Source organism: Plasmodium knowlesi (genome assembly GCF_000006355.2).
Source record: "Plasmodium knowlesi strain H genome assembly, chromosome: 10".
NCBI classification, from domain to species: Eukaryota; Apicomplexa; class Aconoidasida; order Haemosporida; family Plasmodiidae; genus Plasmodium; species Plasmodium knowlesi.
The window spans coordinates 1,077,957-1,092,073 of NC_011911.2; the positions used below are offsets into that span (position 1 = coordinate 1,077,957).

At 45.5% G+C, this 14,117-nt stretch overlaps 4 protein-coding genes across 4 annotated transcripts; 1 reads left to right on the forward strand and 3 right to left on the reverse strand.

Annotated features, from left to right (window-relative positions):
• Positions 1 to 51: 51 nt before the first annotated feature.
• On the reverse strand, positions 52 to 5,196 carry PKNH_1023800 (phosphatidylinositol 4-kinase, putative; the record flags this gene model as incomplete). The annotated part of the gene is made up of 4 exons (XM_002259682.2): positions 52 to 150; positions 282 to 370; positions 561 to 876; positions 1,078 to 5,196. 4 exons carry the CDS (start codon positions 5,194 to 5,196, stop codon positions 52 to 54), a joined length of 4,623 nt encoding a protein of 1,540 aa, XP_002259718.2.
• A 2,172-nt stretch (positions 5,197 to 7,368) lies between these two features.
• PKNH_1023900 (conserved Plasmodium protein, unknown function) lies at positions 7,369 to 9,515 on the forward strand (the record flags this gene model as incomplete). Its single annotated transcript, XM_039114109.1, has 8 exons — positions 7,369 to 7,454; positions 7,663 to 7,863; positions 7,982 to 8,035; positions 8,151 to 8,207; positions 8,345 to 8,608; positions 8,740 to 8,801; positions 8,902 to 9,179; positions 9,378 to 9,515. The coding sequence occupies 8 exons, from the start codon at positions 7,369 to 7,371 to the stop codon at positions 9,513 to 9,515; spliced, it is 1,140 nt and encodes a 379-aa protein (XP_038969729.1).
• A 133-nt stretch (positions 9,516 to 9,648) lies between these two features.
• On the reverse strand, positions 9,649 to 11,832 carry PKNH_1024000 (asparagine--tRNA ligase, putative; the record flags this gene model as incomplete). The annotated part of the gene is made up of 1 exon (XM_002259684.1): positions 9,649 to 11,832. The coding sequence occupies one exon, from the start codon at positions 11,830 to 11,832 to the stop codon at positions 9,649 to 9,651; it is 2,184 nt and encodes a 727-aa protein (XP_002259720.1).
• Positions 11,833 to 12,335: 503 nt separating this feature from the next.
• Positions 12,336 to 13,514, reverse strand: PKNH_1024100 (ERCC4 domain-containing protein, putative; the record flags this gene model as incomplete). The annotated part of the gene is made up of 1 exon (XM_002259685.1): positions 12,336 to 13,514. The coding sequence occupies one exon, from the start codon at positions 13,512 to 13,514 to the stop codon at positions 12,336 to 12,338; it is 1,179 nt and encodes a 392-aa protein (XP_002259721.1).
• Between the last annotated feature and the right edge of the window lie 603 nt (positions 13,515 to 14,117).

Genomic DNA, 14,117 nt, shown 5'->3' on the forward strand with positions numbered 1-14,117 from the left:
GGTGTGATATTCCAACGCAACTGACTTACTTGGCACCCCACTGTGGGGTTATTACATTATGCCGTTTGTGATTCTCTGGAAGTAGTCGTACTGGACACTTCGGAAATTGTTGATGGAGGATTCAATGAGGGCGTTGATTCGTTGGATGCACTGCGGGGTGAAAGGAGTGTATACATGGTGTGTGTACTTTGGATGCATACATGGTGTGTGTACGCTGGGGGTACTGAAGGGTATACATACAATGATGCCCTTGGCCACTCTGGTCCGGCACGCTCACTCACCACGTCCACAGCCAGGTTCGTCATGAAGCGCTCCTTCAGTGAGTCAATGCAGAACTGGGTTCCATTCGCAAAGCAGGGAATTTTTAAAGCTGCGCATGGAAGGGGTGTACATGCATGTGCATGTGGTAAAGTGTGTGCGTGTGTAGGGGTGCGTGTGTATGTATGTGTGTATGTGTGTGTGTGTAGGGGTAAATTGAGAGGGTTGCAAAAAAGTAGAGACACAACATGGCAATAACATACTATTCAGACCACTGTCATAGAGCAGGCTCCTGAACTCACCTGGCATCATGAGCTCCACGAAAAGGATAATTTCCTCCGAATGTTTGCGAGCCTCCAGAAAGCCACTCACGATGAGGCGCCTGAAGTACTCGTAATTTTCAGATTTTTCTCCGTCCATGATATCCAGGTATTCCTGGGTGAGCTTGAAGGGAGAGGTTTCAAAATTCACATTCCCCGGAGAGTTGGTTAGCATGAACCCGTAATCTATGTGGATCAGGTGGCCGTCGGAGTCGAGCAGGAGGTTTCCGTTGTGCCTGTCCTTCACTTGGAGGAGGTATGAGATGAGGGAGTAGGCGGCGTGGCTCTCGATGAAGTTCTGCGGAAGGGTGAAAGTCACACAGGGTAGCGATGCAACAGTGTAACAATGAAACAAGGTAGCCGAGTAACAAGTTAACAATGCAACAGTGTAACGATGAAACAAAATAGCCGAGTAACAAGTTAACAATGCAACAGTGTAACACCTTGGGTAGCGAAGTGGCGCGCGGACAACACCGCAAACTGCCCCAAGGGTGCTCACCTTCTTGGCCTCGAAGATGTAGTCCGCAAAGACCACGTTGAAAATGGTGGAGATACTCTCGACACCAAACTTTCTCTTTAGAGAGTCCACCGAACACGTATCATTCACGTATTCTATGATACCCGAGTTCGCACCGGTGACTAGAATTTCATAAGGACGCAGCCACAGGGGTAGACCTGCATTTTCAAATATCACTTTGAATTGTCGTATCAGTTGGGATGCCAAAAGCTCTTGCCGCAAATCATCACCACCCTTAACAATTACGCACTTGAGATCCCATGTTTTCAATTTTCCATATGGAGAAGTTTTCCTTATTTTTTTTTTTTTTTCTTCAAACAACTCTCCCCATAAAAGCCTCTTTATAATTCTACAGTTTTTTTTTTTAAATTCTTCATTTGTATAATTTTCTGGCTTGAAATATTCACTGATGTCTAATGGATCGATTGTTTTTTCTCCGGAGGAGTGCAAACTGTTGCGCGTGTGGGTGGTGACAAGGGAGGGGTCGCTGGGTTGGGCTGCAATATGGCCATCATCGGGATCCTTACCCCTGGAGAGATTACATTCTCCATCTTCAGCGCCCATTTTATTCTCGTACAACCCTCCAGGCGATAAGCCACTCAACTCACTACTGATGCTCTCCACCGATGTTTTAATTTCATTGCTGTCGTTGTCGTTAGAACTGATATTACATTTTTCCATGGAGCTACTTAGATAATTTGGCATGGAGGCAGAGCGGGGGGTTACTAGGAAATTCTTGGCTCCCTCCCCGATTCCTTCCTCTGTGGGAGTGATACTCAAATTGGGAGATGCCTGCTGAAGGTTCGTTGGTTCTGGATTTACCTGTTCGACGTGTCCACTTGCACATTCTACGCTGCTTTCCCCATCGTTCTCTACATCTCCATCATCATCCTCTTCGCCATTCTCTTCGTTATCCTCCTCGTCATCCTCGTCCACCTTCATTCCAATGCACTTCCTAATTATGGAGAGGTTGTCCTCCTCCACTGAGGGGAAGGAAATCAGATTCTCCTTCCGCAGGTCGTTCACTATACAGTTGTACACGTATAGATGTTCCATTTTTAGGTCGTCCAGGTTCGCGTGCGTTTTTTTTCCTTTCACTTTGTCCTTACCCATATTATTACTTTCCTTTAGTACATCGTTCCCTTGTTCTACATCTGAATTACTTTGATCAGTTTGCCCCTTGTCCTCCTCTTCCTCCCCTTCTCCACTTTCGCTTTTTTTTTTTTTTTTTTTCTTTTTCTTCTTCTTCCTCTTCCCATCGTACATACTACTTCGCGGCTCGTAGTCGTAGGAACTACTGTTCTCGTTAAAGATTCCATAATTTTTGGACGAGCAGAAGTTTTTTTCGATTCGGTGGCCCTTCCTGCGTGGTTGCGGTTGCGGTTGTAGCGTCGATTCGTCCAGGGGTACTTCATCGTTCATGGTGTGCGTCACTGTTCCCGTCACACTGTCAGAAATGTGACGGGTTGCAGAATCTGTTGTTTCCCCACCTGTTCCATCGATTGGTCCTTTGACCCCAGAGTGAGAGGTCTCCCTGTCCGGCTGGTTTTCCCCCCTAGTGGGGTAAAATAGGTTATCCGGAATATGGCTGATGTCCTCGTCCAAATCGGCCACCTCAAACATGAGCAGATATGGCGCTCTCTTTTTCGAGAAAAATATTTTACATTCATCGTAATTGAAGTGTAGGATTTGTAAGGAACTACATTTGTTGGTTCTTTGTTCTCTTCTATGATTTAAGTGCGAGGAGGACGATAGGCACTCCAACGGAATGCACAGTCCCGTCATGGAGAATACATTTGTGCATGCAGCGACGATACATCTCCGCATGAGCATCCAACTGTTCAATGAGTATATGAACCTGTTCAGCAATTCATTTCGTATCTCTATATCAGGTTCTGTGGAGAGAAGGTTCGAAACAGATATTGTAAGGTTCACGAAGTTATTCAGTAGACTGAAATAATCACATCTCCTTTGTTTCATAAAGAATTGTTGTAGATCCTCAATCATGTCGAAGCTGCAACTAAATTCTGGAAGAAAGAATTTTGATGCACTCAGCGGATTTCCTAGCTTCGCGTACGTACTTGGTAACTTCACTTTCGCCCTGGCTATGGACAAGGCTCCAGAATTTATGATGTAACAATGGGGAAGCTTTGGGGGAGGAGCTGTGCTCGTTGTTTCCCTCTTTCGACACTTCTTGGGGGAGGCCATTTTGACTTTACCTTGCCCTACTGTTTCGACTTTACTTTGCCCCCCCGGTTCGACTTTACCTTGCCCCTCCGGTTCGACTTTACTTTGCCCCCCCGGTTCGACTTTACCTTGCCCCTCCGGTTCGCTGCCCTTCAACAAGTAAGAGTTGCATGGCCTTTGCAGGCAATTCTTAAAGAGCCTGTTCTGACGGAACCGCGCATTGTCTTTGATCCTTTTAATAATGTACTTCCTTTTGAAGAGAAGAGGATGAGCGAGGTTGAGAAGGTAAGATTGTTTGTTTTCGTTACCCGAGGTGCACTTACTGTTAAATGGTTTACAATTCACAACAGCCATTTCTATTTCCTGGGTCATCTTGTGTGCCAAGTCCTTGTATTTGGATGTGTTATCCTCCACTATGGAGTGGTAAATCCAACTTAGTTTCAATGCGAAGTGCATTGACTTGCTAGCTTTATAAAGAAGGAAACGATAAAGGGAAGAAGAATCGTAACGGACGAGAGATATTAGGCTCAACTGTGGAAGGTAAAATAATATGTCTTCATACTTCCTTTGTGTGTAAAGAGAATTCACTAGGTATTCATGAACTCCCACTTCTCTCCTGTCGTACAGGTACCTAATGTGAAGGTGGGTGTCGAAATATTCACACCTGAATAATCTTAACAAGCTTCCTTCCTTTAGTGCACTCTTTGCTCCGTTGGCCTTATTATCTGCTTTGTCCCTATCGTTACTACTGTTTCCGTGGTGACTCTCCCTATCGTTGCTACTGCCTCCGTGGTGGCTACCTCCCCCGTCGTCTCCCTCCCCCACATGACTATCACTACACTTGATCTCGTTTATTATCTTCGGCTTGGAGGATGGTGACTCGCTAAAAATCCGAGAGATGCTTTCCCGTATTTGTGTGCGGCGGTTAGAGGAGGTACTGGGGGAATCCACACCTGAATGGTCATCGTCACGCTTGCCATCATGTTCATCGTCATGTTCACCAACACGTTCATCGTCATAACATGAGGAACCAGGATGATGGACCTGACCATCATGACGACTTCCATATACATCATCACAGAAATGGCGACTCCTGTTCATTTCCTTGTTTTCCAATTTCATTTTAAACATTTCGATAATTTTTATTTTTTTTTGTTTTTCTGCCGGTTGATCCTTTTCCTGCATTTTGTGTACTTCCCAACTTGGCATGTCTTCACTGGGATGGTTACTTTCATGTGGACTGTTCTCCTCCTTCATGTGATTGTCACTCCTGTGATTTCCTTGAAGGGTGTAATTATCATCCGCGTGAATGCAGAGGTTCGAGTTCTCTCTCTTCTCCTCATTATTTTGATTACTATGTTGAGCCCCCGTTTTGGAGTATGTTCCTTCGTCTGGTTGACGATCCTCCATTCTTTTCTCTACCTCCACGTATTGATCATCTTCCCTTGGAGAGCTTGTTTCGTCAATTCTATGGACGGAACCCCTTCCTACGTTACTCCTCCCTGGGGCAGGCACTTCCTCAAGGTTGACACTATTCCCACTTGGTTCTCCGACAGGTTTATCACCAAGTCTATCATCAGGAGAATCATCATGTGTACAGCCACCCATTGGGGAATCCCCCTTGAACGGGTCTACACAGTGCTTAGGTTCTTCACTGCTCCTATCGTCGTGCACCTCACCCCCCCGACCTTTCAATCGAAGGCAAACAAAATCGTCCACGTATGCGTGCGCTTTGTAATTGTGTTTGTACAGAGACCTATATGATGTACTTTCTCCTGGTGTGGAGGTGCATTTTTCCCTTTGGTCGCATTCTGCGACAGTTGCACATTGGCCACTTGGGTCGGCGCCCTCAGTTACATTGTCAGCATCTTCCTTACTGGTCTGTCCTTCTGCGTGATCAGTTTTGTTGTCCATCTTGCCTATTGCGTTGCTCCTCGTTGGTTTGTTCGTCAGTTGGTTCGTTTTTTTTTTTTTTTTTTTTTTTTTTTTTTTTTTTTTGCCAAAATGGCTAGCTAAACACGGGGATGTTAAAAACGAGGAGAAAAAAAAAAAAAAAAAAAAGGGATTGTCCTTTTTTCTCTCTTCAATTTGGAGAAGTGTGGCAGCTTTGCCGTGTTAGACTCCCACAGTGGTATCACATCGTACCATGTTGTTTAGTGAGCGTTTTCGGCAAATTCTGCCTGACTCGGTCAGGTGAAGAAACGCGTTTTCGGCATAATCTGCCTGACTTGGTCAGGTGACGAAGCACCCTTGCGGCATATTTCTCCCGACTTTGTTTTAGATCATATGATACATTATTATGTAATACACGTTGCCTAACTCGGTCAGGTTTTATCCCTGGGGATTTCTTTTCTCCCTTTTTCTTGTTCTTCTTTTGTCCTTTCGCATAAACCAGGAGTTGCAAACGCACGAAGTGGTGGGGGGAAGGCATAGTTGACTCCCATGCTATGCTCTCTGTAATGTCAACATAACTCCCTCTCGTCAATGTCACTGATGTGAGCTGTTGGTGCAGATCCTTCGCGTCGCGATGCGTGATTTCTTAACCTTCCGCACAGCTTGGAAAGAATTTGCAGATAGTTTGAAATAGTTTGGAAGCTGCATGGGCATATGGATGGGAAAGGTTTCTTTCTTTCTTTTTTTTTTTTTTGGCCTCCTTTTCTTTGCCGCCTTTTTTTTTTTTTTTTTTTTTTTTTTTTGCCCCCATGCGGTGGAAAAAATGGCCGCAACTGGGATGTGCAGGAAAAGGGGGCTAACAAGTGACGCCCAAATTAGAGGGCAGGGAGAAAGCACAGGGGTCTTAAAAGGAAAAAAAAAAAATAAAATAAAATAAACGTGTGGGAAGGCATGTGCATAAGAAATGGTAACCTGTTTATTGTTTATTTATTCTTTATTTTATTTTATTTTTTTTCTCTCTTTGTGTAATTAGTTTTCCCCCTCTTTAGAGTTCCTTTTCTCGTTCTCTCAGGTTAGCAGTTAGCCTCACTTCTACTTCACGAGGGTGCAGAGATGTCTGCTCTCGACTGACCTACACATCTGTGCTTTCCCATGTGGATCCTCCGTCGAACGTATGCGCAGTTATTATGTGTTTCTTCCTCTGCGCTAAGGAGATTGCCATGTGAACCTCTTTGGAATGGCGGCGCTAAGGACAGATAATAAACTGCACTCCCCCCCTTCACGGTTACGTGTGCACCCCGAGGACGGCAAACAATACACCTAGGAGTGATGCTCCATTGTTTCTATTGCGACTACGTAATCCCATCTCATCAATGCCAACGCGCTCACTACTAACATCGCCGCTACTTTCAGCTCTGCCCATTTTTTCCCTTAGCGGAGTGAAGAAGACCTCCGGGTGACCTCCAAATTGGAACAAACGCCTGGTGGAGGACATGCCTGATTTTTGTCCCCCCTGATGTTACGTTTTCACTTTTTTGTACCACGTCTTAACGAGGAGAGAGTTCACAGGTGGGTGGGTAGGTGGGGGGGAAAGACCTAAGTAAACTATTTGGAGTGCTAAAAAGTGGCTGAACAACGGCATGGTGTTAGTTCCTATCCGACTCATCGTCTGCCTTCTTCTCCTTTTCCGAATTGAAAAATGAGGTATAGTGAAGACATTTTTATTGGCCACATGGGGGGAGGGAAGAGGTGTATGTACCCTTCCCCCCCTCCCATGACAAGGGGTGCCTCCGCGAATGGTCATTCGATGGGATTTAACCTCTTCTATCTGGTATAAAAATTAAAAAAAAAAAAAAAAAAAAAAAAAATAGGATGGCCATTTCTACCGTTACGTAACGCTTGTTCCTTATTCCCTTCTAAATTGTATACAGAGTTGTGTTTCCTTTGTGTGTCTTTCTAGCAATTTTTTTTTTTTTTTTTTTTTTTTTTTTTTTTTTTTTAATAAACAAAAGAGCATTTCGTTATTGCTATAGTTGTGCCTTTGACAGCTTGTTTTGCAAGCAGTCAGTTGGTGTGGAGTCTCCATAAGTTTGTAATACTCGCTCCCCATACATTGTATCCCTTCCTGTAGGGGATTTTCCCCCCACCTGTGGTGCCTTGTCTGTGTTGCCTCCCTCCATGAGGAAAAATAAAATGGGACCCCAGTTCAATCCCTTCGGTTCGCCACAAACTGTGATTGAAGACTCCGTCAAAGGGGAAACGGATTATCTGAACAGAAAGTACAAAAATGAGAGATTAATAAAAGAAAAAGGGGGGGAAAATATAAATTAGGATCTCCCTCCCTTTGTAATGTTTGTCCTTCACCTCACTAATGTCGTTGTAGCATCTATGTGTGTAGATAATGCGTCAAGGTTTCTACTGCGGTGTTGCATCTATGAATGGTGTAGATTCACCGCTACCTCTGCCTGCACTCCTTTCCACTTAAAGTGAAACGCTAGAAAACTACCTGAGTCTGTATGATGAACCCATGAAAGTGGGACTAAACAGAGTAAAGGAAGACATCCAACTGAAGGATCCTCCTGGTTCCATGGATTCCATAATATTCAACGACATGGAAATGGGAGAAGAGAACTACAGTGTGCTAGACAATGTAGATGGGGATTCCCTACGAAGTTTTCCTGATTCCCGGTAACTTATTAAGACGACAGGATGATGTGCATTTTGACTTGCTCCGTAATTCCAATGGGGAGTGCACTTGTAGAAGGCCCTCTCCTATCCACTTGTTTGCTTCTTTTTTCCTTCGCAGAGATGACAGTTTTAGCAACACGGGTACCAACGATACACCCTTCCAGGAGCGCAGGTACGAAGTGGGTCAGTTGGCACTTGTCTCGCTTCCAGTTTACCAGTTAACCGGATGACCACGTGACTGCATGGCTGCTCACCACCCCCCCCTCCTACGTACCTCTCCTTGAAAGCGGCGAAGACGCGAAGCGCACACCAGAAATGGGACTTGTCCTGGAAGACAACTTCGAGTAGGGCATTTTATGAGGATCCTTCTCCCATGGGCATTGGGACCTATGCTCCCACTGACATCGCCTCCACCACTTTCACCGTTTCAACCGTTTCAACCGTTTCCACCACTTCTACCACTTCCACCGCTTTGCGACAGGGCCAGACGCAATGACAGCCTTCTCCTGGTGCACAGTTTCAAGGAGGGCCAGAGTGGGCCACTGGAAGAAACTCTAGTCGGATATTTAGGAAGAGAAAAGGAGGAGGACTCTCCCAAAGCTGTCGAGGTTAAGTACCTTGGTGATGATGGCACGGTTAATTACGTCGGGGATGCAGTCGAGGTCAGGCAGGTTGGTCAGGTGGACGACCTTAATATCCTTTGCGATGTCGAACCATTTATCCATCAGAAGAGGAACGAGTTTAGGTGAGTCATAGGTGAACCATAGGTGAGCCATAGGTTCGTGCATCCTTCACCCCCCCTCAATTCTGCTTAACCATTCGACAAAAAGCGCTACATGTTCACCCCCCCCTGGTGGACCGGCCCCTTCCTTCCAGTGATGCACATGGAGAACTGAGCCAAAAGGATAACCCCCAGAAAGGGAACTTCGAAAATCATCGTAAGTTCGAAGGACGGGGATGGAACAATCCGACTCATAACCTAGTCGAATGGTAGCCTCCCGCTTCACGGGAAGCACATCCCCCCCCCCTCTTCCTTAGCAGATTTACAGAGCGAAATGCCCTACGATGAGTGTGCCCTAACGAACGGTTTCTTCGACACAATAGAAAATATAAACACCAAGGTGGTGGAGAAATACAAAAACTTAAAAGGAGTTTCCGAAAGTCTAATAGGAGTTGTTACGAAGTCTGATTTCGAGCATAGAATAGATGAATTGCTCCAACTCAGCGATAAAAACTCTTTACTCATTGAGGAGTTCCGCAAGCAGAGCGAGGAGTGCATTCGCCGATGCCGCAAGTTTGAGACATCGTCTGAGCAGGTAAGGCCCATGCTCCTTCCTTCAGTCGTTTCCTTCACTGGCCTTTTTCCCGTTATTCGTTTTTCCGGTTATTCGTTTTTCCGGTTATTCGTTTTTCCGGTTATTCGTTTTTCCGGTTATTCGTTTTTCCGGTTATTCGTTTTTCCCGTCATCCTTCCTCACTTACCTGTTCTTTCCCCTCCCCCCCCCCAATGACAGCTCGTCGGAGAATGCATCGAGACTCTGGCAAATAGCAGTATCTGCTACGCAGAGTGGGTATGTCTGCACGCGCGCAAGGTGGACCCGTTGGAGGTGGTGCTCTCAGACGTGCAGGAGTTCGTCCGCGCAAATGAATAGGACAGGTGCCTTCCCGTAGTCGTTGGTGAAGCCAAGTGCTACGTATTACATGTTACATGTTACGTATTACATGTTACGTATTACATGTTACATGTTACATGATACGCGTTACGTGAGGAGTGCTTAGCTTGCCCTACATAAAGAGCGAACCGGGGGCGCGCGGAAAGGGAACAACATCGCGGATGTTAACCATGGAGGTGATAAACATAATAAGCCTATCCATGCCAAGCCCAAAACCCGCATGAGGGATATTACCATAACGGCGAAGTTCCAAGTATGGTTCATAGAGTTGGAGATCCAGACGTTTCTCTTTCATCCTCCTCTCCAAGGTGTGTATCCTTATCTCCCTTTCTGATCCGCCAACCACTTCTCCAACCTCCGGAAGGAGGATATCCATACAAGCTACTGTTTTTCCATCCTCATTTAGATTCATGTAAAAAGGCTTCATATTTTGTGGGTAGTTAATAACAACAACTGGAGATCGAAAGTGCATATCCGTTAAGAACTTCTGCTCCTCAAGAGTTAAGTCGGTTGTACGTACAGGTAGTTCATCTGTACGAACCATATTCTTCTTAATCACATGAATAGCTTCATTATACGTGATTACAACGAATGGTTTTTGCAAAACGTTCTGTAGCTTATGCTTCAATCCTTGATCATGGTGTTCATTGATGTAGTCGATATCCTCCGATTTGTACAGAGCAAATTTTATCATCGCCTTAATGTACTCTTCTGCAATAGATATTATGGAAGACAAATTGCAGAAGGCCAATTCTACTTCCATCATCAGGAACTCGCTCAGGTGTCTTACTGTATTGGAGTTTTCCGCACGGAAGCACTGGTTAAGCGTGAATACATCTCCCATGGAACAACAGAGGCATTCCAGGGCTAGTTGACTGGACACGTTTAGGTAGCATGGTTTTTTAAAAAAATCTCTGGCGAAAGGGTTGTTCCCTTCGTGGGGATAACCTTCCTCTTTTTGAACTTCCCTTTTGCACCCTTCATCAGTGTCATATCCATCATGGAAATTTACATTGGTGTGTTCACCCCTGTGGTTCACCTGAGACATTAGCGTGGTTGCGTGAAATAATTTTCCCGCTCCCTCGCAGTCGTTGCTAGTTAGTACAGGTGTGTTGATGTACGTGCAGTTCTTCTCTCTCCAGAAATTAAACGTTTCCGTTACTATGTCGGATTTGAGTCTGAATACGCTACTGTAAAGTTTGGTTCTTGCTCGGAGGTGGGGGAAGCACCTCAGGTGTTCCTTGGTGTGGTACTTTTTGGAGATGGCGTAGTGCTTGGATGGGGAGCTGCGCAAGCCGCCATCGCCACTACCTTTCTCCCCTACGCCAACATCACCAGTACCTTTCTCCCCTAAACCACGATCATTGGTCTCCTCCCCTACGTCAACATCGCCACTACCTTTCTCCCCTAAACCACGATCATTGGTCTCCTCCCCTACGTCAACACCACCGTCCAACTTTCCGAGGAGTTTCACGTAGTGCGCCTTCTCCGCGGCCTGCACACAGAGCTCCACCTGTTGCTTCCTCCCCAAGGAGCCCTTCAGTTCTCCCACGCATTCCACCGCGTCATCCCTAAGCAACCGAGAAATTTGTCCATAGTTGGGGATACCAGAGTCGATTACGACTTGTAGGTTTTTCACGTGAGAGCCATCGTTGATGTCAATAAAGGAGAAGCGATTTTTCCCTACTGTTCTGATTGATTTGACCCATCCACAAACTGTATATTTTTGCCCTTCACGGTGAGTGACTTGGGCCCCAAGAATATCTTTTATTTTTGTGCGTCCACTTGGTTCCAGGTGTTGAGCACCAGACGGAAAGGATGGGAAAGCTTCACTCGACTTCTCACCCGACCGTTCACCCGACTTCTCACCCGATTCGTTGCCAACATGTTTACCTGTCTGTTCTCCAACGTTGCTTATCCACTGTGAGCCATTTTCACCGCTCAGTTTTGCAAAAAATCGTTTCCTCCCTGGAGATCTGCTCCAATCCAATGCCCCATGTGCCCCCCTGGAGAAGTACCAACTGTACTTTGTGTTGTCCTTAAAAAGAAAAGCACCTCTCATGAGAGCTGTTTCTCCCTTTCTTCTTCCTCCTGCGACTGTTGTCGTGTTCGTCGTTGTTCTCCTTGTTGTTGCTTTTATTCCTCCTTCCCGCCGTTGACGTAAGGGCCCCCTCTGACCACACAACTGAAGAGTTAATGCATTCGCCCCTACTCTTCCCTTACTCCTTTGGATACCCCTGGCAAGCAGCCCAAGAAGAGTGATGGAGAGAACAAGGTGGGAGAAAGCTATTCCCATTAACCGCTTGGCATGGTACTCGGTTCAAGGTGTGGGGTGGATGTGGTGGTGCTCACAATCGTGTGCAAGTATACTACACCACGTTCTTCCTAACATGAAGAAAGGGGCATCCCTTTAATGAGAGCCCTACAGGTTAAATGGATTTTGAACTGCTTTAAGCACACGTCCAATGGGCGATCAGTCCCCGCTGTGCTAATCCAGCCAACCGCCTGTGGGTTTTCTTTCTGTTATTCTGGGTCTGCTAGCTAAAGTGAAAATTAACCCCACATTAACAGAAAAAAAAAGAAAAAAAATATATGAACAAAAAAAAAAAAAAAAAAAAAAAAAAAAAAATGAACAAAATAAACAAAAAAAGCTAGCCAAATTTCGCACTTCTGCTGGTGAAAAAAAAAAAAAAAAAACAATGTCGCTTTGGACCCTTTGGAGAAAAAAGGCAGACTATGTAAACAACAGGAGGGCAATAACCTCACATTGGTGCACACTAACAAGTGTAGCTTGAGGGCCTACGAAACATAGTTGTCGGGATGCGCATCGGGGGAAAAAACGCGGAACACTTTGCGCGAGAGAGCTTTGCCCAAGCGTCGATCCCCGTAGGACGAACTAATGATAAAGTCACGTAAGCACTCTTCATCGCCTTTTTTTTTGAAGTGCATAATTAAGTCGAAGGGGGTATTGAAGGCCTGGGCGATGTTTATGGAGGCATCTTCGGATAGGCCGTTGATTTGCATTAACTGTGAGATCCACGTGGAAAAATGTCTGCGTTCAGAAAGTGTCCCGGGGGGGGCCGGGCTCAGCCTGCTCTGGTTTAACCTATCCTGGTTCAAGTTTTCCTGGTTACATATTTCCTCGTTCAATTGTGAAAACTTCAACTGGCTGAGTCCAGCAGGCTTCACCTTAAAATATGAATTGACCTTCCGAACCTTGGACATGTACAGATATTGGCAACACTTAAAAATAAACCTGTGCAGGTATTTTTCATTTTCCATTTCGATGGAGTCCACTTGGTAACGAACAAGTAGTGTTGTGATGAGTCTATCGAGCATTTTTTCGTTTATCCTGGAGTGTTCTCCATCATATGGGTTGAGTCTTCCCCCCTCAGGGATACTCCCGTCTAAGGATACGCTACCCCCCTTGTCGAACGATGCATTAACCTCCCTGTTGAAGTTCATTCTGCTTATGTACTCACGCACTCCTATGAAGAGACAAATGATCTTAACGTGATCATATGATTTTTGTATCTTTTCTATTTTATTCAAAATGGAGGTTCGTAAAAACGGGCATTCGTTTTCGACATAACGTTCGTCGATAAGGACAAGTATCAACGCCAGTTGGAGTTCAGTTGGTCCGGGAGTTTCCTCCACTTGGTTGTATCCACTCAGATCCATGTCCTCCATGTACCTATTAGAACCATCCTCTTGGTTCTTCCTTTCGTGATTCTTCACGAAGTGAGATTTGTAGGGGAAATTTGTATAAATGTGGCAGGTGTGCTGCTCCAAAATGGGTGTCCTTCCTTCACCATCCATTTGGGAGTGACCCTCTTGGAAAGAACCCCCCTGGAGCATCTTCCCATACGCTGTTTCATTCTTGTCCTTTTCCTCCTCCTCCTTTAAGAGTTCCTGAAGATCTGTGTGCACTCTTCCCCCCCGCAGATCTTCGCTCAGCACAATTCTGATATTTTCCATGGGGGCAACAGTGTGTGAGTGTGGAGTGTAGGCGATTGGTGATGAGTTACGCGCAGGCGATTCTTGATGAATGGCCCGCTTTAGGGGATGATGTATACCAAAGAAGGGGGTTTAAACATTTCAAGGTGGACGGGAAGTGTTAAGATGTACGCGATTTTCCATGTTCTTTCCCCCAATTTCTTTTTTTTTTTTTTTTTTTTTTTTTCCGCACTAGGAGCCTCCCTCCGCATTATTTGAATACACGCGGCGGGTTTCCCCTGTCGATCGCTGATCAGGCCTCGTCCTTCTTTTTAACTTGTCCCTATGAGCCAAGTGGTACATTATCACTTAGATGCCCATGGATTTGTGTGTGCACCCGGAGAAGGCGGGGGGGTAGTATGAACGGGAAAAAAAAAAAAAAAAAAAAAAAAAAAAGCGAAAGGCGCGAAGGTTACCCATTGGGATTCCCCGTAAGAGGGTCACCTTCACCCTCGTGATGAGATAATACAGCAGAGCAATCCGCACCTTTGCACTTTGCCACTTTTATCCAGGGGTTAGATCTGGTGATCTGTCCCCAATGCATATATGTTGGGATATCACGTGTAAGAACCACAGCGAACATGA